We start from the raw sequence: 25,179 nt of genomic DNA, 5'->3' as shown, positions 1-25,179 counted from the left end.
GGGACTCGAACACGGTAGCCGTGCTCTAGCGTATGGTTCGCCAGAGGTCCAAGCTTAGCGGACCTGTCAGACAATCATTCGAGAATTCCAACAGTAGTTTGTCATCGACCTGATGTACGGAGTACGCAGCGTCGACTTCGATTCCTTCAAGGTGTCCCCTCCAAGCACCTGTACCGGGACCTTGGTTATACTTGACGAGTTGAATACTACCTGCAACTTGCAGTAGAATCACTCATCGGAAGCAGACAACACCACAATGCTTCAAGGTCACTCACTACTTAGGAAGAATCGGGTAAAGTTGCCCATTGGCCGCATCCTAGTACTTCATAGTTAGATTCACCAACATTAAGTACCTGCCCAAGTAAAGAGCGGGTCAAAAGCCATTCCATGTCTGAGTCAATCATGTGCCTAACATTCCTATTCATGGCCATTGGTGGTTAAGTAGAGGATGTTCATTGATAGGCCAAAATATCGAATAATTGGGACAGTACGGTGTTCCTCTATATATACCTAGTCGAACATCCTTTGTTTCGGCTCTTTTCGAGGTTGCTTGATTCTTGACTTTTTTTACCTCGGAGGCTTTTCTCCGTCATACTTAACGGACAGTAAGATCAACTTCTCTTCCTAGCTACTCTGGGATCCAGAGATGCTAGGCTCGGACCCAGGGGTTTTGGCAACCATGTGTGTTGACATTTGGTTTTTTTCTGAGGACACCTCTGACCAGCGGGTACTTGATCTGACACGGCTTCCACAACCGATTCGATGCCGAGTTGGCTGCATGAGACCTCTTCTTTAATTTCTTCTGTCCCTTTGCTATGAAAACAAGAGGCCTAGTATTATGAATATTTCAAATGCGGAACACCATCAACAGACAGTGTCACGGTGTCATGGGTTGCTTCACAGAGATTGTGTGGCCCTTTCAGATCTATATATTTCATGTGAGTGTGGCCGACACTCTGATGCTATCTGATCTATTCTACTACCATACATCGTAAGTGCTCCATGCGAGTTTATTTCACTCTCTGCTGGTATCTGGCCCCTAACTTGCCTGTCTATAGGTAGAAATAAAACTGCGAAGTAGCGGTGACAAAAGCATGATACATCTACTTGATGTGTGAATTCTCCGTACACGAGACTGGAAGCGCTGACTAGCCAAGTAGTTCTTCGGACACTGTCAAAAACGCCTGGATAACTGGCTCATTCCAATTGACTGTTCTCTCTGGCTAGTACCTCAGCGAGTCCCCCGCAGCATCTAGATTATGTATGTCTCCCATTCTACAGCTGCAGCGCAGACGCCGCAACAACAACAACAACGACGACAACATCAACACTGACGTCACGGCAACGCGAGGCGATCCTTGCACCCGGCCCAACATCACGTGACTGACACGCGGCACGGGACCTCCAGCTGCAGGTGGATCCCGCTGGACGGGGAGCTCCTTGGTTGAGACCAGATAAGGCCGAAGCGTCATCCAGTAGACACTGCCATTGCCTGCCTACGATTGTTAGACCGCTCATCATCATTCCATTCATCCTCCGCAACGCATCTCCTTCCACCTCTCCATCCTCGAGATCACTGTGCGTGGCCCTCAACTCACGCCCGTAAAGGCGCTCGCTCACCGGAGCACCACCGGAGCACCACATTCGCCGAATCTCGCCTCTATCTAACTATCAGCCGACCGGAGTCTCTGGTTGCACGGGGCACGGTCCACGGACGAGGGTGGACAGCTTCTTCCTAAGCTCTAAGCTGCCATACTACCTGGATAGTAGTCTAGACGTGAATTGCAGGCCAATTCCATCGCATGAACCACGAGACGAGCTGCCTTTGATACACACACCCGCACACGACCAACGATGCTGAACCTGAACGTCTTCCGCGTGCTGGCGGATCTCGCCCATATATCCTCGAAATGCGTCTTGATATGGGCTATACATCGGAACCAAAGTGCTGAAGGTATGTGTGGTCAAATCCGGCGCTGAGTTGCCCTGTATGCTAACCGCCGGCTGTACGTCACAGGTGTCTCGCTTCTCACCCAGATGCTCTACGCCTTGGTGTTCGTCGCTCGATATCTTGATCTGTTCTCGAAGCAGGGATGGAAATACTTCTATCTGGTGTTCTTCAAGCTCTTCTACCTCTTCTCCTCATTCTACGTCGTATACCTGATGATGAGGGTCTTCCCGCGGACCCGGGAGAAGGAGCGAGCATGGAAGTTGGCTATAATGTCCGTCGGTGTCTCGCTGGTCCTGGCTCCCATTGCCATTGCCATCTTCTATCGTGGCTATCCGGACCGCTGGTTCACGGAGGTGAGTGGGATCGTTGAATTATATCTGCTTGACAACGCTGACGAGACCGTCATGGTGTGGCATAGACTTGCTGGGCTTTCTCTATCATCCTCGAATCCGTTTGCGTTCTGCCCCAATTGCTGCTCCTGCGACAGACCACCGTTCCGACCGTCATCAACTCATACTACCTGCTCATGCTGGGCTCCTACCGCGCCTTCTATATCCTGAACTGGCTTGTGCGGGGACTGGGCTCTGAGGGCCACTGGGACGCAATTGCCGATATCTTCGGTATCATCCAGACGGCATTCTACATCGACTTCGCCTGGGTCTATTACTCCCGCCAGCGCGTGAAGCTCCGCAATGGAGGGGTTGTTGACTCGGACGACTACCGCCACAGCTGGCTAGTCAGCAAGGTGCTGAACTTTCGGCAGCGCAGAGGGGTGGACGAGGAGCAGAACCTGCATGACGGGGATGATGAGGAGGGATTAGTCGAGGGAGAGAGACCCGGGAACAATCGTTGGGGCGCCAGAGGGATCTCCGTCTCCGCGGATGACACGTTGGACAATCGGCGCGCCGATCCTCACGGAACGGACCCTGACGAGGGTCTAGAAGGGTTCCTGGAAGACGAGGAAGATGACAGCCCGGAGTGGCATGCGAACAGCGGAACGCCCCCAAGCGATCCGCCGAGGCAACAGACAGCCACGAGTGAACGAATTGCCCTCGCTCATACCCAGTAGGTGGTCATATATAGGAATCTTGCTGTCGATCCGCCGATCTGCCGGATCTGACGGCACTTTCATTGTTCTAGGAGAATAAGCTCCCTTAGCTCTGGCTGTTTTGCTCCGTTATCTCCTGCGTGCTGTTGGATATGCTCGGTTGAGTGATTTTCTCCCTACTCCTTTTTTTTCTGTCATCTGATCCTCACAATCTCAAATCACTCTTCTTTTTTTTTTTTTTTTTTTTTTTTTTTTTTCTTTGAATATGTAGTTATGAAAGACGATCCATACTGGGTTAGGCTAAAGAGAACGACCGGTTCGATCCTGCACGAGTCAAGCAAGACATGGGCCGATGTCATGGACGCTGGGCAGGGCCAGGGCAGGGCCAGGGCAGGGTTCGGGGGAAATGAGATCATCCACAGTCATGTCATCATCTAGGAGGTAAACGTGAAACAGAGGGTGAACAGGACCCCGTTGTTTCAGAACTGCAACCGGCCATGACTGCGCCTGGCCATAGCCACAGTTCGTTTGTTTGGAGAGCCGAAGGGGGGAATAATACCGTGTGTGCCAGCTTGCCCTGCCCCTGCCCTGTCCCGGGGGGGGGGGGGTCCAAAGGGGCCGTTTTGCGGGCAAAAACGCCTGGGCAACAACCTTGCCTAGCCGTCTTATGGCTGGCACTGCGGTTCTCGGCACATCCGGAATTGACCGTCATCGTGCAAAAATAGACCTGAACCTTCCTGCCTCCAGGAAATGACGAGGTCGCATGCGCTAGCCCGTAGGGGAGGCCGAGAGACGACTAGATCAACCTACTAGAGAGAGCCCGGTGACATCACGTGGCTGCCCCGGGCTGCCCCGATCGGTTGAGCGCGAGCGAAGAATGAAGATCATCATCCATCCTCCCCATCCACATGGCGGTGATGGGCGAACCAGTCGACCTGTCCACCGTCCACCGGTCCTCCATGACAACCGGAGGGGCGCAATGACAACACTGGTCAGACCGTCAGGAAAGTCTGTTCCTGTTCCCACCACCCACTCTCCATAGGGCCAAATCCACACCCACCCGCGGACTGCGTATTCCCGTCCCCGTCCCCGTCACCGTCCCCGTACCATCGGATCACTTGCTCATCCGCATCGACTCCTTCCAGAAGGAGGGCTGATCGGATTGCTTAAGCGCCAGTGGCCATGGCGGGCTTTCCCTTCCCTTCCCCGGCGGGAAAGAATGGTTGGTGGTCGAGGGGCTATCTAGATACAGTGTGAAGTGTGAAGAGCGTGGGCAATGAGGAGTCTAAGACTCGGAGATCCTCCTCATCTCGTCTGGCGCGTAACCGGCCATCTCTTTCGAGGACACGTGGCTGTGGTTGGATGCAAACAACCGGCAGGATCAGTGGGCCGATTAATGCTCGGGCAGACTGGATACCACTCTCGAGTCTCGACTAGTTCGAGTCCAGGGGAACCGGCGAGCCCGCATGACTGAGAGATACTTACCACCGTCCAGTGGCCACCAATTTCGGGCCTGGCGGACTACGCCGTAGGGCGAGTAGTCCAGTGGGCGACTGCGCTAGTTCGATCGCTGAACCAGAGACTCATCTCCAATCCCCATGTCTGACAAGCCCGCCAGCTTAGGCTAGTCCGGTCTATCCTGATCCACCGGGATTTACAGCCGCAGTAACGGAGAAGCGCTTAATGGGCCATCTTACTGTGCTGCCCCCCCCCCTGCTAAGGGAGCTTGATGCTCATCTCCTGTTTTCTTTTTACCGTCCTCCTCCACAGCGTTCCGAACAGGATTTAGCTGCTTCCGCTAACAAAGCGCGAGAATCCTGGCTGATGACCTACCGTTGTTGGGGCTGCGTTTAGCATCTAGCTTGTCAATTCGTCCGCTCTTGGCCTCTCTCACTCCCTCTCTCCACCGCGCAATGCGTTCATCTGCCTGTCGGAGGTTTTTAGCCCTTTTTTTTTTCTGGATTCCCCTTTTTTATTTTTTTACCCGGAGATTCCCAATGCATGGGGTTCGCTCCCTCGAGCTTGTCCCTTAGCGGTACTACCGGCCGCTCCATCTATCAACTAACTGTCAGCGCAAGCGCTAACCCACTGATTGCCATTTGATATGAGAATCGGGCGGGCCGCTAGAGCATCGATTCCGTTCCTTTGCCATGACCTTCATTCTACGGTTCCACCCTAGAGATCCAGAGCATCGGGACTAAGATCGCAGCAGGTGCCTGCCTTGCTCTTGAGTAACCGTGGGTGGGCCTGGGAATGCAAAGTCTGAGCCCCCGAGGGTTTGGGGGCTGGACTGACTCCTCCCTTCTCATGTCATGTCAAAAAGATGAGAAATTATCCCTCTGCTTCCCTGCCCCTCTAGAAAATGGAGCCGTTCGCCTGGATTCAGCGGGCGCTTAAATGCAGGCTCATGGTCAAGCCTGCACCTCTAGTTGCATCCCATTCTGTGCGGCACAGTGACAAGTGGGCGGTACTTACCATGTCCTTTGGAACTTGCTAAGCCTGTTGACAAAAAAGGCTTCACGCTTCTGGACCTGCCTCGCGAGGCTTCCGACTTTCTTTGATATCTCCTACTCGGGTATATGAATACCTGCAGGGCACGTCCGTCCGTCCTCTGCCCCGTCTCTCACCCTCGAAGCCCTTGTCTTTTGCCTGATGATCACGATACTGTGAACGAGTCTACTTTCCGTCATTGTTTCAAAGGAGATTGGTCCTTCTTATACCCGTCCTACTTAATCCAGGGTCCCGCCCTGTGTTGGTTACTGCTGGCAGTCTATCTTCTCTCGTGTTTCATCCACGTTTCGCCTCTTTAACAGCAACTGCTCCCACAGCCTCCAATCGGCTTTCCCCATGTATCCTCAAACGCCCATGGGATATTCAGCGCCAATGGCGTACGGCCATGGTGGTTCCAACCCCGGCGAGGGAATGGACGAGTACTATGCTAGCATGCAGCCGCACTGGGCTGGCATGGATACCGTACGTTGCATGCAAGCGCCGGCTGCCTCACACCATCACTCTTCATATACTGACCACCTCCTGGCTCTACACAGTCACCCTACGCCGGTGTCAACCATCCTTATACCACCACGGCGGCCTTCCCCTCCGGGGCCATTCTCACCCCCATCAGCCTCCCGGACAGCTCTTTCCGGCCGAGTCCGGTTCTCAGTCACCATTCGCAAGAATTCCACTACAGCGTTGCCGAGACCGTCCCGTCTCACGGGCTGGGCATCACCGCACCCTTCCCCAGCAATTTCCCCCAGACGGTCACCGCCGGCCTGGACGAGCCGGACTATGGTTTCAGTGAGGCCACCCTGTCGCCTCAACCGCCCCCCGCCAAGCGGGCCCGCCGCGGACCCAAGCAGGCCATCACACCCCGGGAAGCCCCCGTGACAATACTACCCAACCCCGAAGGACTCCAGCGCATGGAGCAAGAGCGACGACAAGGGGCAGCTGATGCCCAGCACAACCAGAGGCCTCGGGCTCCGGGCCGGGGCCGGCGAGACCCGCAGGCCGAAGAGGAAGACGCGTTTGTGGAGCGCCTCCGCGAGCAGAGCCTGGCGTGGAAGGTCATCCGGGAGATGTTCCGGGACAAGTTCCACAAGGACGCGTCGGAGGCACGCCTGCAGATGCGCATGCTGCGCCGACGCAAGGAGCGTCTGGCCCGCTGGGACGAAAACGATGTGAGTGCGTGCTCCGTGCGCTGGCCCAAATTGCCAACTAATTAACGATCAAGTCATCCAGATCCGACTGCTCATAAGAGCAAGGGACTTTTGGGAGGAGGAGAAGTACAACCTCATTGCACAGAAGGTGGGTCTTTTTTGTCAATACCCTCTCTGGTCATTTTGACTGGATACGGGCTACGGGCTAACGGTCGTACGAGTCTAGATGAAGGAGCTTGGTGCGGGCCCCTACAGTCCGCAGCAATGCGAAGCCCAGTTGCGATACCTCGATACACAGAACCGGGAACGAAGTACTACTACTGGCCCCCGGTCACGCATACCTAGTGATCCTCAGCCGTCTCGAAAGCGGCCGTGGTCGAGGGTACTTCAAGGTCCGGCGGGTAGTACGAAGACGTAGCATTTTTTGCCTTTTTTTCCTTTTTGGATTCATTGATGAGTTGGACCGTTATAGCGCATTGTAATCACTTATTTTTTTGGGAAGGTTAATTCTGTTCTGTTCCTTACTTTTCTTTTCTTTTTTTTTTTTTCTAATCTTTCCTTTGGTGGAAATTAACGCGCCAGGATGATTGTTTACGGGATGATGATTTCTTTCTTTGTTTTTAACTTTCTTTTTTTTTCTGGATTTGGATTTGGATTTGGATATATACCCTGTGACCGAGAGATCAATTGCATGTGAATGACATCTTGATATGGAAAACTGAACGTTTTTTGAGCAACCCTGAAACCTGAATCATGGGCCGTGGGATTAGGATTAGGATTGGGATTGGGGGCATGGATTTGAAATGCACGCACGAACGATGGCCAGTCCAGGCCCCAGGGCCTGGTGCCCGAGCAAAACAAAGAGATGATGAGCAGCATTGGGTGGGACAAGTGACGGAGACCTTCGCAAGCAATCTCAATTAAACTTTTCCCACCATCTCAACGGCTGAAGATCAGTCGGACTAGATGCAGGCCAGCTAGGCTAGCCTCGTGGGGAGACTGCGATTGAGGGCCTGATTCGGGGGGGGGTTGCTGATGGCGGATGCTGATAGAGAGATGGATGGATGGATGGATAGATAGATAGGGGATCGATCGTCATCAGTCAGGGATGGAGTCAATCAGTGAGTCAGTCAGGGCTAGCTGGACTGGACTTGGGCTAACATTAACAGGCTAAGACGGCCGCAACCCGTTAACCGCCATCAGCCCCAAGCCACACCCCAGCGCTGGACGATCATGTCCCTATCAAAGAGCCGCCCGCCCCATTCCCCTTTCGCTTACTTACAGATGCCCCTGGTCCCGGTCGTGGATCCCTCATCCGGGTGGGCCAGCCTGACTGGTGGTGTTTTGGGCGTGTGGGGAGGGGGGGAAGGTGAGATGAATGTCATGAAAAGGCTGTCCCTGACTCTGACCCTGGCATATTGGAATTCCACAGCCGATATTCGCTCCTGTTCTAAGTTTAGCCCATGCCGCCTGGATGTCCCCAGTACCTGTATGTACTTACTTCGTGCCACGACCCCATGTCCGCCTGTCATGTCATGCCATGCCATGCCATGCCATGCACATGCACCTTTCAGCCGCAGGGGGCAGGGATCGCGACCTCCACTGACACTACCTAGATAGATAGATACTACATACCGACGATGATGGGACACCTCCACGCCGTTGCATTTACCGCCCGCTTGGATCCCACGGGGCTAGCTTGGGCCTTGACTGGCTCTAGGGGATAGGGATGATACTTGCCCCCCCCCCCCCCCCCCCGGTCCACACCGACTACGGCAGCGACCCGGGGAGTAGATAGATAGGACTAAAACTAAGACTAGGACTAGGACTTGGAGCCTGCACCATTTTGGCGCGCGCACCTTTGCCCTAATCGAGCCTCATGGCCGAGAGATCAGAGAACAGAACGCCTGGAGATAGCGCCAGGAAGAAAAGCAGCGCTTGCAGCGCATCGCCCTTCCTTTTCTACCTTCCCGGATGTGATACGTCACATCGCTCCGATCTCCGGAAAAGGAAGGGAAGTCGCGCATGCACGCAGACTTGCTTGCTTGTTTGATTGATCGGCTTCCGCGTTTCCCTATGATCATCATCGACCGTCGTACATTCGTTCATCGGTAAGACTACCCAGCAAGTACTAGTCCTGGTGAGGGGAATGTATAGGTAGTACTCGGGAAAGTATGTGCGTGTGTGTGTGTGCAGGTTGTCTTCTAAGCGAGGGGATTATTGGTCGTCATCATCCTCCTCCTCCTCTATATCGTCATCTAATATGGGGAAGGTCAACAGGGCAGCCACGCCGCCCAGCCCATCGAGTCTTCTCCCACTCTCGTGATCGGAGCTGAGCACTCGCACCTCGCCACCCTCGACATCGCGCACCCGATCCACCAGCGACACCCAGCGTTTACGCTCCGCCACGTCCTGTGACCTGAACAGTCGGTTCGAGATGATCAGCACCCCGCCACCCCGGCCCACCGCGCCCTGATCAACCGCCGACTCGACCTCGCGCGGTCCGTACGTCGCCCGGTTGGTTTCCTTGCGGAGCTGTTCGAGAAAGTCGTCCATCAGCCGAGTCTCGCGCGCGTATTTGGTGTCCGCCAGCGTCGCCTTCACGGCCGGTGACTGCAGCACTTCCGATAGGGAGTGGAGGTACCCGGACGCTGAATGTACGACCACCAGGCTCGGAAGGAGACGCTTGAGCGCCGGCATAGTCGTCGCCGCAACCGACTGGATGTATTTCTGGAGCCCCGCGGCCACGAACCCCGGCGATGCCAGGAGAACGGGTCGAACGGCCTCGGAGCTGGTGAGTGATGTTGCGCTGGTGTTGAACTCGAGCTGGCGCAGCAGCGTGTCAAGCGTGACCTGATAGAACTTTGACATGCCCTTTCCCCAAATCGCATTAGCAACCACGCTCATCCATCCATCCATCCATCCATCCATCCATCATCCACCAGCACCCCCCATTTATCTGTCGTGTCGATATCAACTCACCTTATCATGATCCCCCCCACCATGCCTCTTCCTAGGAACCGACATCTCAACCTTCTGCTTCAAGATCGTCTGAAACTGCCCAATAAAGCAAATATGCGCCAACCCCTCCTGCATCACCACCGCCACGGCCTCCGCCCGCCGCTTGCCCCCCTCATCCACCGCGTCCTTCAACATCTCCACCGCCATGCTATCCCACCCCACCCCCTCCCCGTCCGCCCCCATCTCCTTCTCCAGCGTGAAATTGCGATTCAGCTCCAGATCCAGCGTGTGGTGCTGCCCGATCTTCGTGTGCGCTGTCTCGTTCATGATCGTCCCGCTGACGTGCAGCTGCGAGCTCTGCGGGTCGAAGTCCAGGCCCTTGACTCGGATCTCGAGCGTGAGATGCACGCGCGCGGAGCTTGTCGAGCCGGTTTCTTGTGTTGTGGTTACGCGCCGGATGGCGCTCGCGCGGAGGATGTCGTTCGGGCGGATGAGGTTGTAGGCGTGCCACTTTTGTTTTAAGAGAAATCGCTGTTAGTGCTTGCGCTGGTTTACTAGGGGGTGGTGGAGGCGGGGTTGGTGATGAGGGCAGGGGAGGGGAGGGGGGTACCATGTCCTCCGGCTCCTCGGGACACAAGGTCACGGTGCCGGAGCCGTTCAGCTCGATCTTGTTCTTGACGAGACGCATGGCGGGTCGAGTCGTAGCGAGTAGTGTTGTATAGTATAAAAGGAAATAGTAGTTGTTGTAGTTGTAGTCGCTCTGCTCTGCTCAGGCCGGTTGAGTGATAATCAGCGCTCTGCGGTTGGCTGGACAATCATTTGGCGGGGCTGAGATTGGTACCTGGTATGTAATACTCGAGCTCTCAACCCCCTAATAGGTGATACTCTATCTCCTAGAGACAGAAACAAGTTAATTTATAACAAGCCCAGACGATAAACCCGGGTGGGTATTGGACACTATGGTCGACAAGATAGGTTGGTTGTTGGCTGGTTGGTTGGTTGGTTGATGGTTTGGTTTCTTTTCGACGCGGCGAGCCGATGGATGGATGACGACCGGAACCGCATTTCGCAGCCTCAGGCCGAAAAGGCACTGCGGGAGTGGGACTCGTCCCGAAAGGGACTAGTGTAGGTGTATCTCACTCGAATGCTTATCGATAACTATCTAGTTAAGACGTACCCTATGACCTAAGCCCTATCCTATCCAGCTTTGGACTGGCTTGCCCTGATGATGCCGAGATAAGATTGATTAGGATTAGGTGGCTCGGCACCCACCCATCCATCATCACATCACATCACATCACAGGCTATTCTAGATCAGGTAGATGGATGGATAGATAGATAGATGGATGTATGGATGCATAGATAGTCAGAGTAAACATCATAACACCCGGAACCTCACCTCCTCAGTCTTTCCTTTCCAGTGTCTAGTCCCAAATCTGAAGATGCCGGATCTTCCGATGGCCGAGTTCGGGTTGTTCGCCGCGCAGAACTGCTCTGATACGCTGTCGACTAGCATGGAGGGTGAAGCGTGGGGCGGATGGGGGTCCGCTTGTTATTCACGGCAGAAGGGAGGAAGGTTGGCGGGTGGGCGCGTTGACATTAATGGTCTCGTCTCCTTGGTTCAGTACTACTATTTATTCAGTGCAATCCCAATTGACTTTCCATCTTCATTCCCCCCCCCCCCCCCTCCCCACCCCTTCACTGTTTGATCTTTGATAGTCACTCTTCACTTTTCACTCTTTGTTCTTTACTTGTCTTTGATCAGCATCACTACAGACTACCGTAACCATAAAAATGGCCCTCTCGCCACAATCAACCAAGAAGATGGTCTCGGGATACGAGATCCCGGTCCTTGGGTTCGGGGTGAGTGTCTTCATAAATCACATTGATGGATTAGAGGCAACCATATTGCATTGGATTAGTGTTTGTAATTGACATGATGTCACCTTCTACAGGTCTACAAAACGTATGCCTACCATCCCTGCCCCGAGAGTCATGATTACATCCACCTAACAAAGAACATAGTCCCCCCGACGTCACTGAAACGGTCACACTAAAGGCCCTGCAAGCAGGGTATCGGCATGTAAATCCCCCCTCTTCGCTCCCCTCCCCTCTTATTCCATAACCTACGGTGTACTGGGCTCTATACTGGGCTTTAAATACTATACTGAATGGAGCAAACAGATCGACAGCGCCCAACTCTACCGCAACGAACGCGAATGCTGCACGGCAATCCACAACTCCGGCTTGGACCGGTCCCAGATCTTCTACACAAGCAAAGTGCCCACCACGCACATGTCCTACGAGAAAGCCAAGGAGGCGATTGAAGCAAGTTTGGAGGCGGCGAAGGAGTTGGGGTATATTGATCTGTACTCACCCCTCCCCCTCCCCCAACTCTCATGATTTTCAGAACTGGCGTTATAAACAACCCCTTCCCTGGCTGGCTAATCTACCTCCCTACGAATAACGATGGCGGTTTTAATGCTGATGACACCGCTAATACTGCTAATATAGAATGCTCCTCCACGCCCCCTACGGCGGCAAATCCGGCCGCCTGGGCGCCTGGCGCGCACTCGTCGAAGCCCAGTCAACGGGCAAGATCCGCTCCATCGGCGTCTCGAACTACGGTCTCCAGCACCTACAGGAGCTGGAAGACTACATCCAGACCAGCGGGGTCGGGGGCAAGATTGCCGTCGGACAGTATGAGATCCACCCGTGGTGCGCGCGCGAGGACATCGTGGCGTGGTTGAGGCAGCGGGGCGCCGTCGTGGAGGCGTATTCGCCGCTGGTGCAGGCGAAGAGGATGGAGGAGCCGGTGTTGGGGGATTTGGCGAGGAAGTATAAGAGGAGTAGGGCGCAGGTTTTGGTGAGGTGGAGTTTGCAGAAGGTATGTTTATGATCTTAATCTCCTTCTGTAGGGGATTGGGTTGGGGGTGGAGGATGGAGGGTGTTGTTGGTTTGGGTTTGCTGACGGTTTAGGGATACGTGCCGCTGCCCAAGTCGGTGACGGAGTCGAGGATCGTGGAGAATTCGCAGGTCTTTGATTTCGAGCTGTCCGACGAGGATATGCGGAGGTTGCAGACGGAGGAGTATGCCCCTGTTTCTTGGGATCCGGCGAGGGATTCGCGGTTGTGACGGTGGAGTAGATTGAATTGCTGGGACAACTGGACTGGAATAGTTAGTTAGAGAGTTGGTAGTTGGTTAGTTAAATAGGCATTTAGTATTCTGAGGACAGGAGATGAGCATTGTATATGATCATGCGGAGTGGTAGAGGTGGTGGTGATAACCTCCGCGGTATCACCTTTCCGCCTCGGCACAACGTATCCCCGCCACGGCCCTCCTTCCGCATCATCCATCCATCTATTAACTCCTTCCACTACCCCTCACCTCATGGCCTAATTACCAGAAACCAAACCACCTTTTTTACATCCAGATCGTCTACCAGACCACCCACCACCCCGATGCCTCCTCCAACCACCACATTTCCATTCACGCCCTTCCGCCCACAACAATGCCCGACTCACCCCCGAAGCGCGTCATCCTAGAGAAATCCCGCACGGTGCGACGACGCTACCAACGCAGCAACAAACGCTTCCAGTACACCGCCTCCCAGATCGCGCGGATCGAACGCGAACAAGAACGCGAGAAACGCGCCCAGCAGCTGCGCGAGCGCGACAAGAAACGCGCCGCAAACAAGAAGAAGAAGGCAGAAAAAGAAGCCCAGGCGCGTGAGGAACGCCGGAAACTCGGCTTGCCGGATCCGAATGCTCCCAGCGTGCCGGCGAGTCAGCCGCTGCTGTTTAATTTTATTAACAAGGGGAGGGGCGAGGTGACTGCGGAGGCGGAGGCGGAGGCGGAGGGGGAGGGGGGTGAGGAGTGTGGGGGGATACGGAGGTGGATGAGAGTGGTAGTGTGAGTGTGAATGGGAGTGAGGGTGAGGGTGGGAGTGCTACGGAGGTTTGGGAGGGTGACCTGGGGGGGTTTGGGAGCGACGAGGAGTTGGAGTTGGCGTTGATGAATGAGTCTTGGTCCGAGGATGAGGACGAGGATAAAGGCTGTGAGGCTGTGGGATGCGACCAGGCCGAGAAGGACAACGACAGGGGTGAAGAGGAGGACGAGTTCCCTGATTGCTCGATCTTCGACGATGAGGACATCATCAAAGAGATCGATGCTATAGCTACGCCGCAGCGGCAGACCGAACAGCTACCTCTGAAGAAGTGGTCGGCGGCCGAATCGTTCCAGGACGAGACGGCGCTGTTGCTGGAGGAGTTTGGTCATGAGTGCCATGAGTTCGACACGGACGACGAATTCGAACAGGCGCTGGTTGAGCTGGATGCGGTGTGAATGATACCTCTACTACTCCGTAGTATACGACTAATGAACTGCAGTGAATTGTGTACGGATGACGTAATACGTCCATCGGTGTCCCATCACGTGGTCAAACTTCCCGCCCGCCCCTTTATCCATTCTCGCCGGCCATCCCTTCTTCCTCTTCTTCATCTTCTCCATCATCCCCCTGCGACATCCTCATCCCGTAAAGGAAGTATTTGCTCTTTGCTGTTCTCGCCGCCAGTCCTGCCATTCCTGTGTTCTCATAGGACTCTCCGATTTCACTTGTTGACTTCGGATTGGGCACGTGCTCGTGACCAGGCCGCAAGAGCTTTTACCACTTTACTCTCATCTTCTTTTGTTATGACACCTTATCCGAGTCAGGGCTGCTCATCGCTGTTCCAAAGCCCGGGTGGGAGGGCTACTCGATTCATCGAGGGTTCCCTATTTTGAATCCAGCGAATATTGCAACAAAACAATGACCGCCACATCGCCAAACCCGCCCTGGGTCTTGAAGAAGAAGGCAGTTCTTGTTTCTACAGGCGATTTGGAAGTTTCTTGTTTTGCTCGCCTTCGTATTGCTCACGATAAAAATGCCAACCAAGGATCCATCTCCCTTAGGATTACGGCGGATCTTGCTAACCTGAACGGCAGATCACAGGTACTGACGTTGAATGTTCCTCCAGAATTAGTCGAAGAATGCGCGTTAGCCCGGATAAGCAACGACGGCCTCTGTTCACCTCGTTTGGTTTCCATGCTCCGGGCGTCTGTCACCAGTGTTTCGGCCGTATCCACACTGAGTCTGAGACTCGCTACGACCGGCATTGTTCTTTGTCCATCTGGGATGGAGTCTCTAAGCCCGGCCGATCAAGGAGACTTGAATTTTGACGCATTTGCAAAGATCTGTCAGTCCAAATCTCTACGTCTACACTTTTCTAGGAGACAATTTGTGAACGACGAACTTGATCGGTTGGAGACCTTCTCCTTTGCCTTGCAAAAGAGAAGTCTTCAGGCAGAGTCTTTTGACCACGCTCGCCATGGCGTGGTCCGGAGAGATTGGCGTGCCTTTAGTCTGTTGCTCGATCCACCCCCATACTGTGAAGGGCCCATGTCCGGGCAGTTGGAGCAAGTGGATCCACCTCTATATTGCGAGGAATCCAAGTCCGAGCGGGTGGTTGGAAAGCGGTGCAGAGGTACCTTACTATCTCATCGTCTTATGTACTTTAATCTTCAATAGCTCGTTAATAGTACATATCTAGACCAGTGGTCAATGCCACCCGACGATGAAAGACGAAAAAGACTGCTCCTTCCCTCCCCACAACTGCCAGGCTCTCCCACCGAAGTCAATACGCCGAGTACTCACCCCCCGTCACCGCCCTCAATCCGCCCAACCCACTTTACGCATGCTTCCTCTCCTGGGCGCACAGAGCGTGACATACTTGCGCGTCTTGAGCATGAGCTCCGTGGTGTTTCCGATGACCTGATCTGCAAACTATTAATTCGGACAGGACGCCAACACCTGCTGGCCATGCCAGAAGCTGTAGACATTGGCCTGCCATCTGAGTCCGCGAAAGTCAGCCTTGCCAAGGTCGCGCCGATGGAACGCCGCCTTCAACGATATGTCGATGAGATGATCGAGCGCCGCCTCCAATCACGCGTTGTCGACGAGATTGTCGACAGTGCGGTGAGGGAGTGTCGCGATCAGATCTTCGACGAATGCAAAACGATCGAAGCCGACTTTCGCGAGCAGGTCGACGATGGTAACTCCGAGGTACGCAATACGGCCAATGAATGTATGAAGGAAATGAAAGAACAGGTACAAAAGCACATGCATGAAATAGAAGATCAAGCGCAGCAGTGCATGAATGATATCGAGAATCAGGGAATCGAGGTGGAGATATCTGCGGAGGAAACAGTTGCGAAGTTCAAGCGCTGGTTCAATGCTTCTTCGGCCCGGTCCTTACTTGATAGCAAGTCAGGCCCTAGCCATGAGCTGGGCACTGATGTCAGACGCAGTTCCGTTTAGGCTTGGTACTAGGCTCATATCTCTTAGGATTGTCGTCGTGCATTTAGATTCTTTTTATAAGCTCGCTAGAAGATCAATCAGTGAAGGGGGCCGGATCGGATCCGCAACACGCGGACGGGCGGTGCATGCCGGGGGGATAGGCGCCCATCCAAATGGACTTGGAGGTTTAGAAGAAATATATTATGATTATTTATTTATTAGTAACAATTGAATATCAGGATTATTCCAAGCGCAGCTAGCAAAACAGTTTACTTGTACACTAAGGTCGTATACAGTAACTATACTACATACTATACTATAGCTTCCGACCCGATGGCGATCCGCGGGATCGGATGGCGCGCGCCTCGTCGGCTCGGGCGGAACCCCGCCCTTGTCCCGTTATTCCGTCGGGTTTTACACAGGAGCGAATGGCCGGCATATGGACAGGCAATTCACGGACTACTCTACCATACTGTGTTTTGACCTGCAGAGCCAACAGAGATGGTGATAATGAATATAGGCAGAGGAATAATAATCGGCGATGTGGAAGCGTGGAGGCATCGAACAGTAAACTGCAAACTGCAAGAGCTCGAAAGCTCCCCGCGGCATGACGTCGGCGCTGAACGGCGATCGATAGGATAGCTGAAGACGAAGGAAGGAAGTAAATACTAAGTAAGTCAAGAAACCCATCCGATCGATGTCCGGCACTCACTCCGTCTCTCACCTTCCGGCTCTCTTCCTCCATACACAGTAACTACTCAGTACAAACTCCTTTCGCGTTGGGAAACACTCTGCAGAGATCCCAATCCCCATCCCCATCTCCATCCCCAGAACAGCAACAGCAACAAGCAGCACCACAATCATGCCGACCGTCACCGTCAACAACCACCAAATCCACTACGCCGACTCGCACCCGGACGGCGCGCCCGCCGATAGCGATAGCCACGCCCACACCTTCATCTTCATCCACGGCCTGGGCTCCTCGCAGAACTACTACTTCCCGATCCTCCCCTACCTGACCTCCCAGTCCCACCGCTGCATCACCCTGGACACCTACGGCGCCGCCCGCTCCACATACACCGGCGACCCGATATCCATCGGCTCGATCGCCGCCGACGTCGTCGGGGTGCTGGACGCGCTGCACATCGCGAACGCCGTGGTGGTGGGCCACTCGATGGGCGGACTGGTCGTGACGCTGCTGGGCGCGGAGTACCCCGACCGCGTGAAAGCCGTGGTGGCCATTGGCCCTACCCATCCCTCGGAGCAGCTGGCCACCGTGATGACCCAGCGCAGTGACATTGTATCAACCGGTACCTTAATCCCCCAATCCCCCAACCCCAAATCCCTCTCTCCTCTCCTCTCCTCTCTCTCATCTCCCCCACCAACTGAACCATATCACATCACAATATACTGATAACCCCCCCCCCCCCCCAGCCGGCATGGAACCCATGGCCAACACCATCCCCAACGGCGCAACAGGACCAAACTGCCCCGCGCTCGTCCGCTCGTTCATCCGCGAGCTGCTCCTCGGTCAGAACCCCCAGGGATACGCGGCGCTCTGTCGCGCCATCGCCACCGCGCCGGCCATCGATTACTCGGCCGTGCGGGCGCCCTTCCTGCTCCTTGCCGGTGAGGAGGACAAGTCTGCGTCCATGCAGGGCTGTCGGCATATCTTTGATCGGGTGTCCAGCGCGAATAAGAGGCTGGAGGTGTTGGAGGGCGTGGGGCACTGGCATTGTCTCGAGGCGCCGGAGGAGGTGGGGAGGGCGATTGCCGGGTTTGCCGGGGGGGTTTGAAAGGGGTTGTTATGTTGTTATGTTTTTTTTTGTTTGTTTTATTCTGGATTCTGTAGGGATTAAAAGAAAAGGTTGTTGGGGTTTGGGGGAGGGTGAAATGTTTGTTCTAGTGTTGTTCTAGGATATGGGTTGTTTCCATGGTGTTGAGAGGTTTATGGACGGATTCTTGATACGGGGGTGTCTAACTAAGCCCATGTCCTGGGTCTATATGTTGAACCCTCTCTCTACTACTCCGTCCGTAACTTAGTTACCTACCTTAGGGCATGCCATACAATCCAATACAAATCTACCAAAAGCACTCTACAGCCAGAACCCCGCAAAAAGACGTGACGTGTATCAGGAAAAGTAAAAAAAAAAAAAAAAAAAAAGCAATCAATATCCACAAATAACTCGCTATATACAAAAAGCCCGATTTTCTCCCAACATCCACATACAGATAATCATCTCTCAGACACACACACACACACACACACACACACACACACACACACACAAACACAAGAGATATGTATGTATGTATGTATGTATGTATGTATGTATGTATGTATGTATGTATGTATGTATACCGCACTCATATCTTGGCCTTATCCACCTGCCCCGCCGATGCTGGCTGCGACGGCACCAGCTTCACATCATACTGCAGCTCCAGACCCGCCTTCGGGTCGTTGGCGCGCGGCACGAAATCGACAATCAAGGAGTCCTTGACGGCGAAGACGGAGTCGTTGGTGAGGTATTTGTCCTTGCTGTCGAAGATTTGCGTCGTGAGGGGTTTGTAGTTTTCGTATGTAGCCTGGTTTCATTAACATGGTCATTAGTATTGATATTGGTTGTATTGATATTTTGCTATGGCAAGAAGAGTAGGGAAGGAAGGAGGAAGGAAGGAGGAAGGAAGGAGGAAGGAAGGAGGAAGGAAGGAGGAAGGAAGGAGGAAGGAAGGAGGAAGGAAGGAAAAAAGGTTAGACGTACAATGATATGGATATGCGCCGGTCGGAAGGGATGTCTATCCATCATTTCGAGGAGTTTGCCTGCGGGACCTATTCACATCACACACACACACACATATTAGCCCCATCCACCCCCATTCCCTTTGCAGAGAACCCATCCGAGAAAAGAGAGGGAAAGCATAACATACCATCATCCGGAACCGGATACGGCGTCGGCCTAAGACAATAAAACCCATACCGGCCGTCGCCATCGGTCTTGAACTTCCCGCGCAGATTGAACTCCTCCTGCGCGGGATCCTGCTGCTCGTACAGCCCGTTCGTGCTCGCCTGCCACACCTCGACGGTGGCGCCGACCAGCGGCGTCTTGGTCGCGAAGTCGACGACCCGTCCGTGCATGTACGCCATCTCGCCGTCGCCGGCCGCCGGGGCCGTGCGCACTATGCTCTCGCCGTTCGACCGGTAGGGCGTGTCCGCGCGGAAGAATGGGCCCAGGATGGCGGTCGCGGTGGGCGCGTCGGGCGCCTCGGAGGCGAGGGTGAAGGTGATTTCGTCGACGAGGCTGGTTTCGTTCTTTGTTAGTATGAAAGGTTAGGTAGGCTAAGGCTAAGTGGGGTTGGGGAGGGGTAAGAGAGGGGAAGGGAGAACAGAACGTACGATTCAAGCCCGATCACATCACAGACTAATTGACCCTCGTTGCGCTTGTCGTCGCTCATGCGCCCGGCCCAGTTGAGCATCTGCACGCCGGCCATCCATTCATCGACGGTCAGCTCGTTCTCGCGGGCGAAGTCGTGGACGTGGCGGATCAGGCCGGTCATGAGCTGGCGGAAGCGCGGGGAGGTCTTGGGGCCCATGGAGTTGATGACATTGTCGGTGAAGGTGGGGTCGAAGCGGGGCATTTTGATATCGTGATGAGAATAAGATAGGGTAGAGAGGAGAGGAGTAATGAAGACGAAGATGAGAGTGACGAAGAGAGTAGCCAGGAGGAGGAGAGAGTAAGGCAAGTAAGTGGTTATATAGATAACTAACTAATGGATGCCCCGGATTCGCGCATCGGAAGGCGTTGGAAATCCACGCCGGTGACTGGTCGGATCTCTTCCGACTTCCCCGCACGGCTTCGGATGTTTGACTTCCCCACATCATCATCACCAACTAGTCTGCAGGAAGCAATTACAGGGCTACTTAGCAATGATAATCATATGTTACTGCTGCTGCTGCTGCTGATCCCTCCCGTCGGACCCCCGCCCCCTCCCCCTTCCCTTCCCCTTCACCGGCGGCCGCGTCCCCCATTCCGACGGCCACTGCTGCACCACGGCGCCCTTCTCCCACATCCGCCCCAACCCCAGCTTCCGCTCCACCACCACATCCACCACCGACAATGGCACCATCGTCTCCTTCTTGCCATCGACCTCCACCTCCATCCCCTCGCTCAGCACCACCCCGTTCTCACTCCTCCAGAACGGACACCCCGCCGCCAACGCCCGCTCCACATTTACATAAACCAGCACCTGCGCGTCGCGACGCATCCCCGAGATGACTTTCCCAGCCTCTCCCTTCTCTCCCGTTTCCCCTTCCCCGTCCGTATTCTTCTGCTGCTTCCTCTTCGCAATCTCCCCCAAAACCTCTTCTAACGCCGGCCCGGTGGCAAAATGCACCTGATTCCGCCCCATACATTTCAGTCCCCCGGAGGCGAAAATCGCCGGCCACGTCGAGTGGAACGTCCCGTGCACGACGGTCTTGGGGAATTTGTCGCTGGCTTTGTCGTCCAGGGTGAGTTTTTCGAGAAGGCCGGCGGCTTCGATGCTCTTGATGCTATGGCCTTGGGTGGCCCGGATGAGGAAGGAGGAGGAGGGCGGCGTGGGGGTGGATGTTGCGGCGGCGAGGGCTGTGAGGGTTGTTTGTTCGGTTTGTTGGGTGGGATCGGTGGGTGTATCCGTAGATGTGGCTGTATCTGTAGCTGTGGATGTGGTTGCAGGCGTGCCAGAATCACCAGACGGGATATACAGCAGCGCGAACCGCTTCTTGTCCGAGTTGGCGACCGCGTCGACGATTTCGGGAAAGGTCGCTTTGAGGGATTTGAGTTTTCGCCAGGCGAGCTGCGAAACGTTGATATTTTAGTTGGTATTTGGTTATGTAGGGAAGGAAAGCTGTAGGGAAGGAAGAAGGGGGGGGGGAGGGGTGAAGTTAAGGGCATAGACTATAACCGGTCTAATCCAGATACCAGGAGAGGGAAGACATACCACATCCGCAACATTAGCATAACCCTGGGCGTCCATCTTCAGTCCCTCTTTCTCGGCCGCATGGCGCAGGATGTAGCTCAGGGCTTTGGACACGGTCACGGCGCGGCTGAGGGGCGGGCGGCCTTTATTGTTGGGGTTGGGCATTGTGTATTTGTCGCTGTATATTCCTCCCTGTGTCTTTCTATGATTGTGCCTTGTCTGGAAGGATGCGAGGGTGCGAGGAAAGGTTGTTGCGATCTTATTTCTGTCAGCTCAGCGACAGCGACTAGTCGGGGTGGCAGGCAGGGTGTGGCAGGGCTGTCACTCGCGGGGTGACTCACGACAGGTTCGCGCTGTCAGACGGAAGAGGAAGAGGGGCGGGCTGGATATCTGACTAGTAGGGTGAGAGAATTAGCGGGATAGCAATTGCAGCAGCTGAGGTATATGGACTGACCTGGAGAGGAGAACCCACCATGCGAGGAGGGGAGGGGGGAAGTGGGGGAAGAAGTGTTTTTTTTGAGCGCGGGACTTTTGACATCATCGGCGATCTCGCCGGGCCGAGACTCTATCATCTACGATGTTTGTTTACTAGTTCTCGCCAGATATACAATGCATACTTCAAGATAGTACGCAGATAATAACCATACCACAAATTGCAATATTCAAGTCTACCATCCGCTAAATGGGTATATCACAAACACATCCCCCCACTCCCACACCAGACCAGACCAGACCAGACGATCCCACAAACCAAGAACCAAAGAAGGAAAGAAATCACCGATCGCAAATACAGCTACAATCCGCCACAGGACAAACCTTATGCTTGGCAAACCACTCGCGCGCATGATGCGCGTGAAATCCATGATTGCAATTAATGCAGAAGACAATAAACCTCCGCATCAGCTCCGCCTCCGACGGGCGTCGTCGCTCGTTCGCTGCATCGGCCGCCACACTCGCCTTGGACACGGGATCCGGCGAGCCCAGCCACAGCGTGCAGACTCCGCAGCGCGGCATATGACGCCCGCAGCGCGGACACACGGTGCCGGACATGGCGGCCGTGCCGAGGGGGTTTCCGGGGTGGCGTGGGAGACTTCGCCGGTGACGGAGGGGGCGAGCTGCGAGGAGGCGTCGTGCTGGGTGAGCGGGCGTGTGCAGTAGTTGCAGGTCAGGCTGACTTGCTGCTTGGGCGGGTCGATCAGCTTGCGTCCGTCCCAGGTGACGGCGAACTTGCGCGATCCGACGTCAAAGCGCGCGCGCTCGAGCTGCAGTTTCCAGGAGTTGATCTGCCAGCGGTAGGTCTCGCGCCAGGACTCGAAGCGCGTGCGGTTGGGGCTTTGGTTGATGAAGCGGGGGACGGTGTGGCTCATGGCGAGTACGGCGGTTTGGATGTCGTGGAATTTGTTGATGTAGGACTGGAAGAGGTCCATGGCGGAGTGGCCAAGTCCTGTGAGGAGGATGCCTTCGATGTCGCCTTGGCGGATGGCTTCTTGTGTGGTTTCGCGGAGGTATTTCGTGAGATCCCGGTCGGGTAGCCATCGCAGGGCGACTTCGATGCGATAGCGTAGCGGAAGGGTGGTCTCTTGGATAACGGATCGCCAGTCTCCCTTGCTCACGAGGGCTAGGATGGCCCGCGCGTACGGGTCGGTCAGCTCCTTGGCGATCTCCGCGCAGGTGTCCTCCCAGTCTGCGTCGGTGTCGCCTTTCGCGGCGCCCGCGATGGCCATGGCGAGCAGCTTGTGGGCCTGCGTAGGCTCGTGGCTTCGCAGCGCCAGGTAGGCCAGCTTGGGCTCGTCTTGGAAGATGGCCAGCGCGGCGGCTTTGGTGTGCTGCTTGTCCGCGGACAGCGTTTTGACGAGTTCCTCCAGCTCGCGATGGGTTTGCGCCGCGCCGCACATGCGCAGGCAGAGCCGGCGGTGTTCCGTGTGCTTCGTCTCGCAGCCGGTAGTCTCCGGGAGGTCCAGCTGCTCTCGAACCAGCTCGATGATGGTTGCTTTGATGTCGGTGGTCGGATCAGGGCCGACCTGTCGGTCTTCCAGGCTCTCGCCTACAGACGTCAGTATGCGCCAGAGAAGAGAAGCCGGAGAGTCACTCACCCAAGTCGTTGTTCCATACGTCGTAGACGCCCAGGTAGTTCAGGTCTAGACCGTTGATGATCATCGATTCGTTGGCAGAGACAGAGCGCGCCCCTGTGCGTGTCAGCGTGATCCTCGAATGGGACGAGTCGCTTACGTTCAACCCAGTTCCAGAAGCCTTGTAGCCGCGGATCATCAGCCACGATCCTCTTATTCCGCGCCTCATCAAACAAGTAGCCTTCTTTGCATCGCATTCTCTGCACCGACATCAGCGTCAGGGCATCCTGCACAGGGAGCCGAGAGCCCAACATGCCCACCGACTGGACATGTTCCCTGGCCTCCCGGCTAGACAAAGGGGCCGTCTGGCTTCCCGCACGGCGTCCTTTCTGCGCGACCTGCCCCTGATCCGAAACACGCCCCCGTAGATCCTCAACCACCTCCGAAACACTCGAATCATGGGCAGACTCGGGGCTGATGACTTTAAACTCCGAGTCATCCCCCGTTCCCCAGATCAACGACCCCTGCGAGGAAAGCCTTACCGGCGGCGCCGGGGGCTTCGCCGTAAGGATATTCGTCTCACCATTCCCGGATACCGTAAGGATACTGGGCTCGTTGCTGGGGCTCATGTTAAGGAAATCAAACGCGACAACCCGATCCTTCTCGTCATATCCGCGCGACGGGTGGTTGTACGGCGTGCACACGTCGCGGACGTGCTTGGTGTATATCTGCTCGGGGTAATTCTTGGCGGAGCCCTGTCCCAGAGTCTCGTCCATGGACGACAGCATCTCCTCATCCAGGTACTCCTTGACGACATCGTACGTCTTGAAATGGCCGGTATTCGAGAGAACGCCCAAGCAGCCGCGCCTTGTCTTGGAGAACCGCATACTCCAGATACTCGACTTGGGGGCCACAACATTCCTGAACTCCAGCGCCGGGCCCAGCGGGGTGTCCATGGCATTTGGCGGGCCGACGGCGGTGATATAGCGGGCCCCGATGCGTCGATCCCAGATGCAGACAGTCGGGTCGTTCGTGGGCTGACACGACGCAATGTAATTGGGATCCAGCCCGTCAATGGCGACATTGTGAACGCAGCGGGTGGGAAACTGCAGCGACGGGTTCCCGGGGCCCTCTGCAGAACCATTAGACCGATATCACACAAGTGTACACACTGCTGGATCCCTCCCCCGAAACATCAATGCGACCTACCTCTCAAATCATAAATCCTCACAAACTGCCCCTTCACGCCCGTGACCAGAGTATCCGGCTGATCCCCAAAGAACTTAAGGCTGGTAATCGGCTCAGAGCTCGCCAACTTCCTCAACGGCTCCACAAACCCCTTAGCCGCCTTATTCGCCAACCGCTGATTCACATCCCAGATATTCAGACAGAAGTCATTGCGCACGCGATCCAGCCCCGCAGCCAACAGGCCATGCGTGCTGAAAGCCACGGCATTGCAGTAGCGCTGATGGCGGATGGGGAATGAGTACGACGCCTCCTGGCCCTCGGTGTTCAGTCGCAGAATCGTCGCGTCGCCGGACGACTGGCCCACCGCGACCAGGGACTCGTCGACGGGGGACCAGTCGAAGGCGCGAAAGGCGGGGACTTTGGTGTGGGTGGAGAGGACCTCATGCTGGAGCCGGCGGCCGTCGAACGAGGTGACCTTGCACAGGCGGAAGGTCTTGCCGCTCACGTCGACGGAGAGGAAGCGTTGCTCGGAGGTGGTGGAGGATGGGGACCATCGGATGGCCTTTTCCATTTTCTTTTTCTTTTTCTTTTTTTTTTTTTCGTTTTCGTATATGGGGGGCGGCAGTATCCCGGTAGGGTCCCGGGCGGGCGGAGAAGTCTGACTGACTGGTCACCAGTAGGCGATGTGATTTCGGCCGCGGGAATCTGATGCGTCAAACAAACACCTCCTAGCTGTGCCGATGGCCCATTGGTGTGGGGAGGGGAGAGGGGAGAGGGGAGGGGGGAGGTATCTCAGACTGTCTCAAACACGGCGCGCATGACAGCCAGCTTTGGCTAGATAGAGTGAAAGAGACAGGATCTCTGAAGCTGGACGCAGTGGTGGCTGGTCCGTCCCGACTCCAACCAAGCAGGCAGGACGTAGTCGATAGATCGATCGAAGCTCCGTCGAGCATCCGCAGTCGGAGTCTCTCCATCGCGCGCGTCATGGGACTGGCCGTGCGCTGATTGGCCGGTCC

General features: G+C 55.3%; 10 protein-coding genes across 10 annotated transcripts; 6 read left to right on the top strand and 4 right to left on the bottom strand.

Moving 5' to 3' along the window:
* Nucleotides 1–1,854: 1,854 nt before the first annotated feature.
* On the top strand, nucleotides 1,855–4,156 carry BO70DRAFT_392747 (uncharacterized protein; the record flags this gene model as incomplete). The annotated part of the gene is made up of 4 exons (XM_025546306.1): nucleotides 1,855–1,954; nucleotides 2,018–2,304; nucleotides 2,370–3,016; nucleotides 4,042–4,156. 4 exons carry the CDS (start codon nucleotides 1,855–1,857, stop codon nucleotides 4,154–4,156), a joined length of 1,149 nt encoding a protein of 382 aa, XP_025403532.1.
* A 1,690-nt stretch (nucleotides 4,157–5,846) lies between these two features.
* Nucleotides 5,847–7,073, top strand: BO70DRAFT_283374 (uncharacterized protein; the record flags this gene model as incomplete). Its single annotated transcript, XM_025539088.1, has 4 exons — nucleotides 5,847–5,972; nucleotides 6,047–6,680; nucleotides 6,730–6,803; nucleotides 6,882–7,073. The coding sequence occupies 4 exons, from the start codon at nucleotides 5,847–5,849 to the stop codon at nucleotides 7,071–7,073; spliced, it is 1,026 nt and encodes a 341-aa protein (XP_025403531.1).
* Nucleotides 7,074–8,540: 1,467 nt separating this feature from the next.
* Nucleotides 8,541–10,519, bottom strand: BO70DRAFT_307628 (putative translation factor pelota). The gene is made up of 3 exons (XM_025540082.1): nucleotides 10,227–10,519; nucleotides 9,638–10,126; nucleotides 8,541–9,529 (listed from the first exon to the last, which is right to left on the bottom strand). Exons 1-3 carry the CDS (start codon nucleotides 10,302–10,304, stop codon nucleotides 8,873–8,875), a joined length of 1,224 nt encoding a protein of 407 aa, XP_025403530.1. The 5' UTR covers nucleotides 10,305–10,519; the 3' UTR covers nucleotides 8,541–8,872.
* Nucleotides 10,520–11,312: 793 nt separating this feature from the next.
* Nucleotides 11,313–12,847, top strand: BO70DRAFT_307624 (aldo/keto reductase family protein). Its single transcript, XM_025540081.1, has 6 exons — nucleotides 11,313–11,479; nucleotides 11,572–11,582; nucleotides 11,642–11,699; nucleotides 11,801–11,985; nucleotides 12,131–12,503; nucleotides 12,596–12,847. Exons 1-6 carry the CDS (start codon nucleotides 11,411–11,413, stop codon nucleotides 12,749–12,751), a joined length of 852 nt encoding a protein of 283 aa, XP_025403529.1. The 5' UTR covers nucleotides 11,313–11,410; the 3' UTR covers nucleotides 12,752–12,847.
* Nucleotides 12,848–13,127: 280 nt separating this feature from the next.
* Nucleotides 13,128–13,960, top strand: BO70DRAFT_392743 (uncharacterized protein; the record flags this gene model as incomplete). The annotated part of the gene is made up of 2 exons (XM_025546305.1): nucleotides 13,128–13,414; nucleotides 13,528–13,960. 2 exons carry the CDS (start codon nucleotides 13,128–13,130, stop codon nucleotides 13,958–13,960), a joined length of 720 nt encoding a protein of 239 aa, XP_025403528.1.
* A 463-nt stretch (nucleotides 13,961–14,423) lies between these two features.
* BO70DRAFT_283673 (uncharacterized protein) lies at nucleotides 14,424–15,971 on the top strand (the record flags this gene model as incomplete). The annotated part of the gene is made up of 2 exons (XM_025539100.1): nucleotides 14,424–15,163; nucleotides 15,194–15,971. The coding sequence occupies 2 exons, from the start codon at nucleotides 14,424–14,426 to the stop codon at nucleotides 15,969–15,971; spliced, it is 1,518 nt and encodes a 505-aa protein (XP_025403527.1).
* Nucleotides 15,972–16,638: 667 nt separating this feature from the next.
* BO70DRAFT_425989 (alpha/beta fold hydrolase) lies at nucleotides 16,639–17,746 on the top strand (the record flags this gene model as incomplete). Its single annotated transcript, XM_025547739.1, has 2 exons — nucleotides 16,639–17,260; nucleotides 17,385–17,746. Exons 1-2 carry the CDS (start codon nucleotides 16,813–16,815, stop codon nucleotides 17,744–17,746), a joined length of 810 nt encoding a protein of 269 aa, XP_025403526.1. The 5' UTR covers nucleotides 16,639–16,812.
* Nucleotides 17,747–18,162: 416 nt separating this feature from the next.
* BO70DRAFT_329320 (intradiol ring-cleavage dioxygenase) lies at nucleotides 18,163–19,676 on the bottom strand. Its single transcript, XM_025540778.1, has 4 exons — nucleotides 19,345–19,676; nucleotides 18,879–19,249; nucleotides 18,713–18,780; nucleotides 18,163–18,536 (listed from the first exon to the last, which is right to left on the bottom strand). The coding sequence occupies exons 1-4, from the start codon at nucleotides 19,584–19,586 to the stop codon at nucleotides 18,318–18,320; spliced, it is 900 nt and encodes a 299-aa protein (XP_025403525.1). The 5' UTR covers nucleotides 19,587–19,676; the 3' UTR covers nucleotides 18,163–18,317.
* A 213-nt stretch (nucleotides 19,677–19,889) lies between these two features.
* BO70DRAFT_425987 (tRNA 2'-phosphotransferase) lies at nucleotides 19,890–21,389 on the bottom strand (the record flags this gene model as incomplete). Its single annotated transcript, XM_025547738.1, has 3 exons — nucleotides 21,361–21,389; nucleotides 20,928–21,300; nucleotides 19,890–20,783 (listed from the first exon to the last, which is right to left on the bottom strand). The coding sequence occupies exons 2-3, from the start codon at nucleotides 21,069–21,071 to the stop codon at nucleotides 19,890–19,892; spliced, it is 1,038 nt and encodes a 345-aa protein (XP_025403524.1). The 5' UTR covers nucleotides 21,072–21,300; nucleotides 21,361–21,389.
* A 291-nt stretch (nucleotides 21,390–21,680) lies between these two features.
* On the bottom strand, nucleotides 21,681–24,734 carry BO70DRAFT_384625 (uncharacterized protein; the record flags this gene model as incomplete). The annotated part of the gene is made up of 5 exons (XM_025545673.1): nucleotides 21,681–21,904; nucleotides 21,955–22,950; nucleotides 23,000–23,092; nucleotides 23,136–24,107; nucleotides 24,185–24,734. The coding sequence occupies 5 exons, from the start codon at nucleotides 24,732–24,734 to the stop codon at nucleotides 21,681–21,683; spliced, it is 2,835 nt and encodes a 944-aa protein (XP_025403523.1).
* Nucleotides 24,735–25,179: the final 445 nt, after the last annotated feature.

The sequence above is a fragment of the Aspergillus heteromorphus genome (genome assembly GCF_003184545.1).
Source record: "Aspergillus heteromorphus CBS 117.55 chromosome Unknown BO70scaffold_2, whole genome shotgun sequence".
Classification (NCBI taxonomy): Eukaryota; Fungi; Ascomycota; class Eurotiomycetes; order Eurotiales; family Aspergillaceae; genus Aspergillus; species Aspergillus heteromorphus.
Note: the sequence above shows the minus strand (reverse complement) of the source record. Positions and strands in the feature narration are given on the sequence as shown.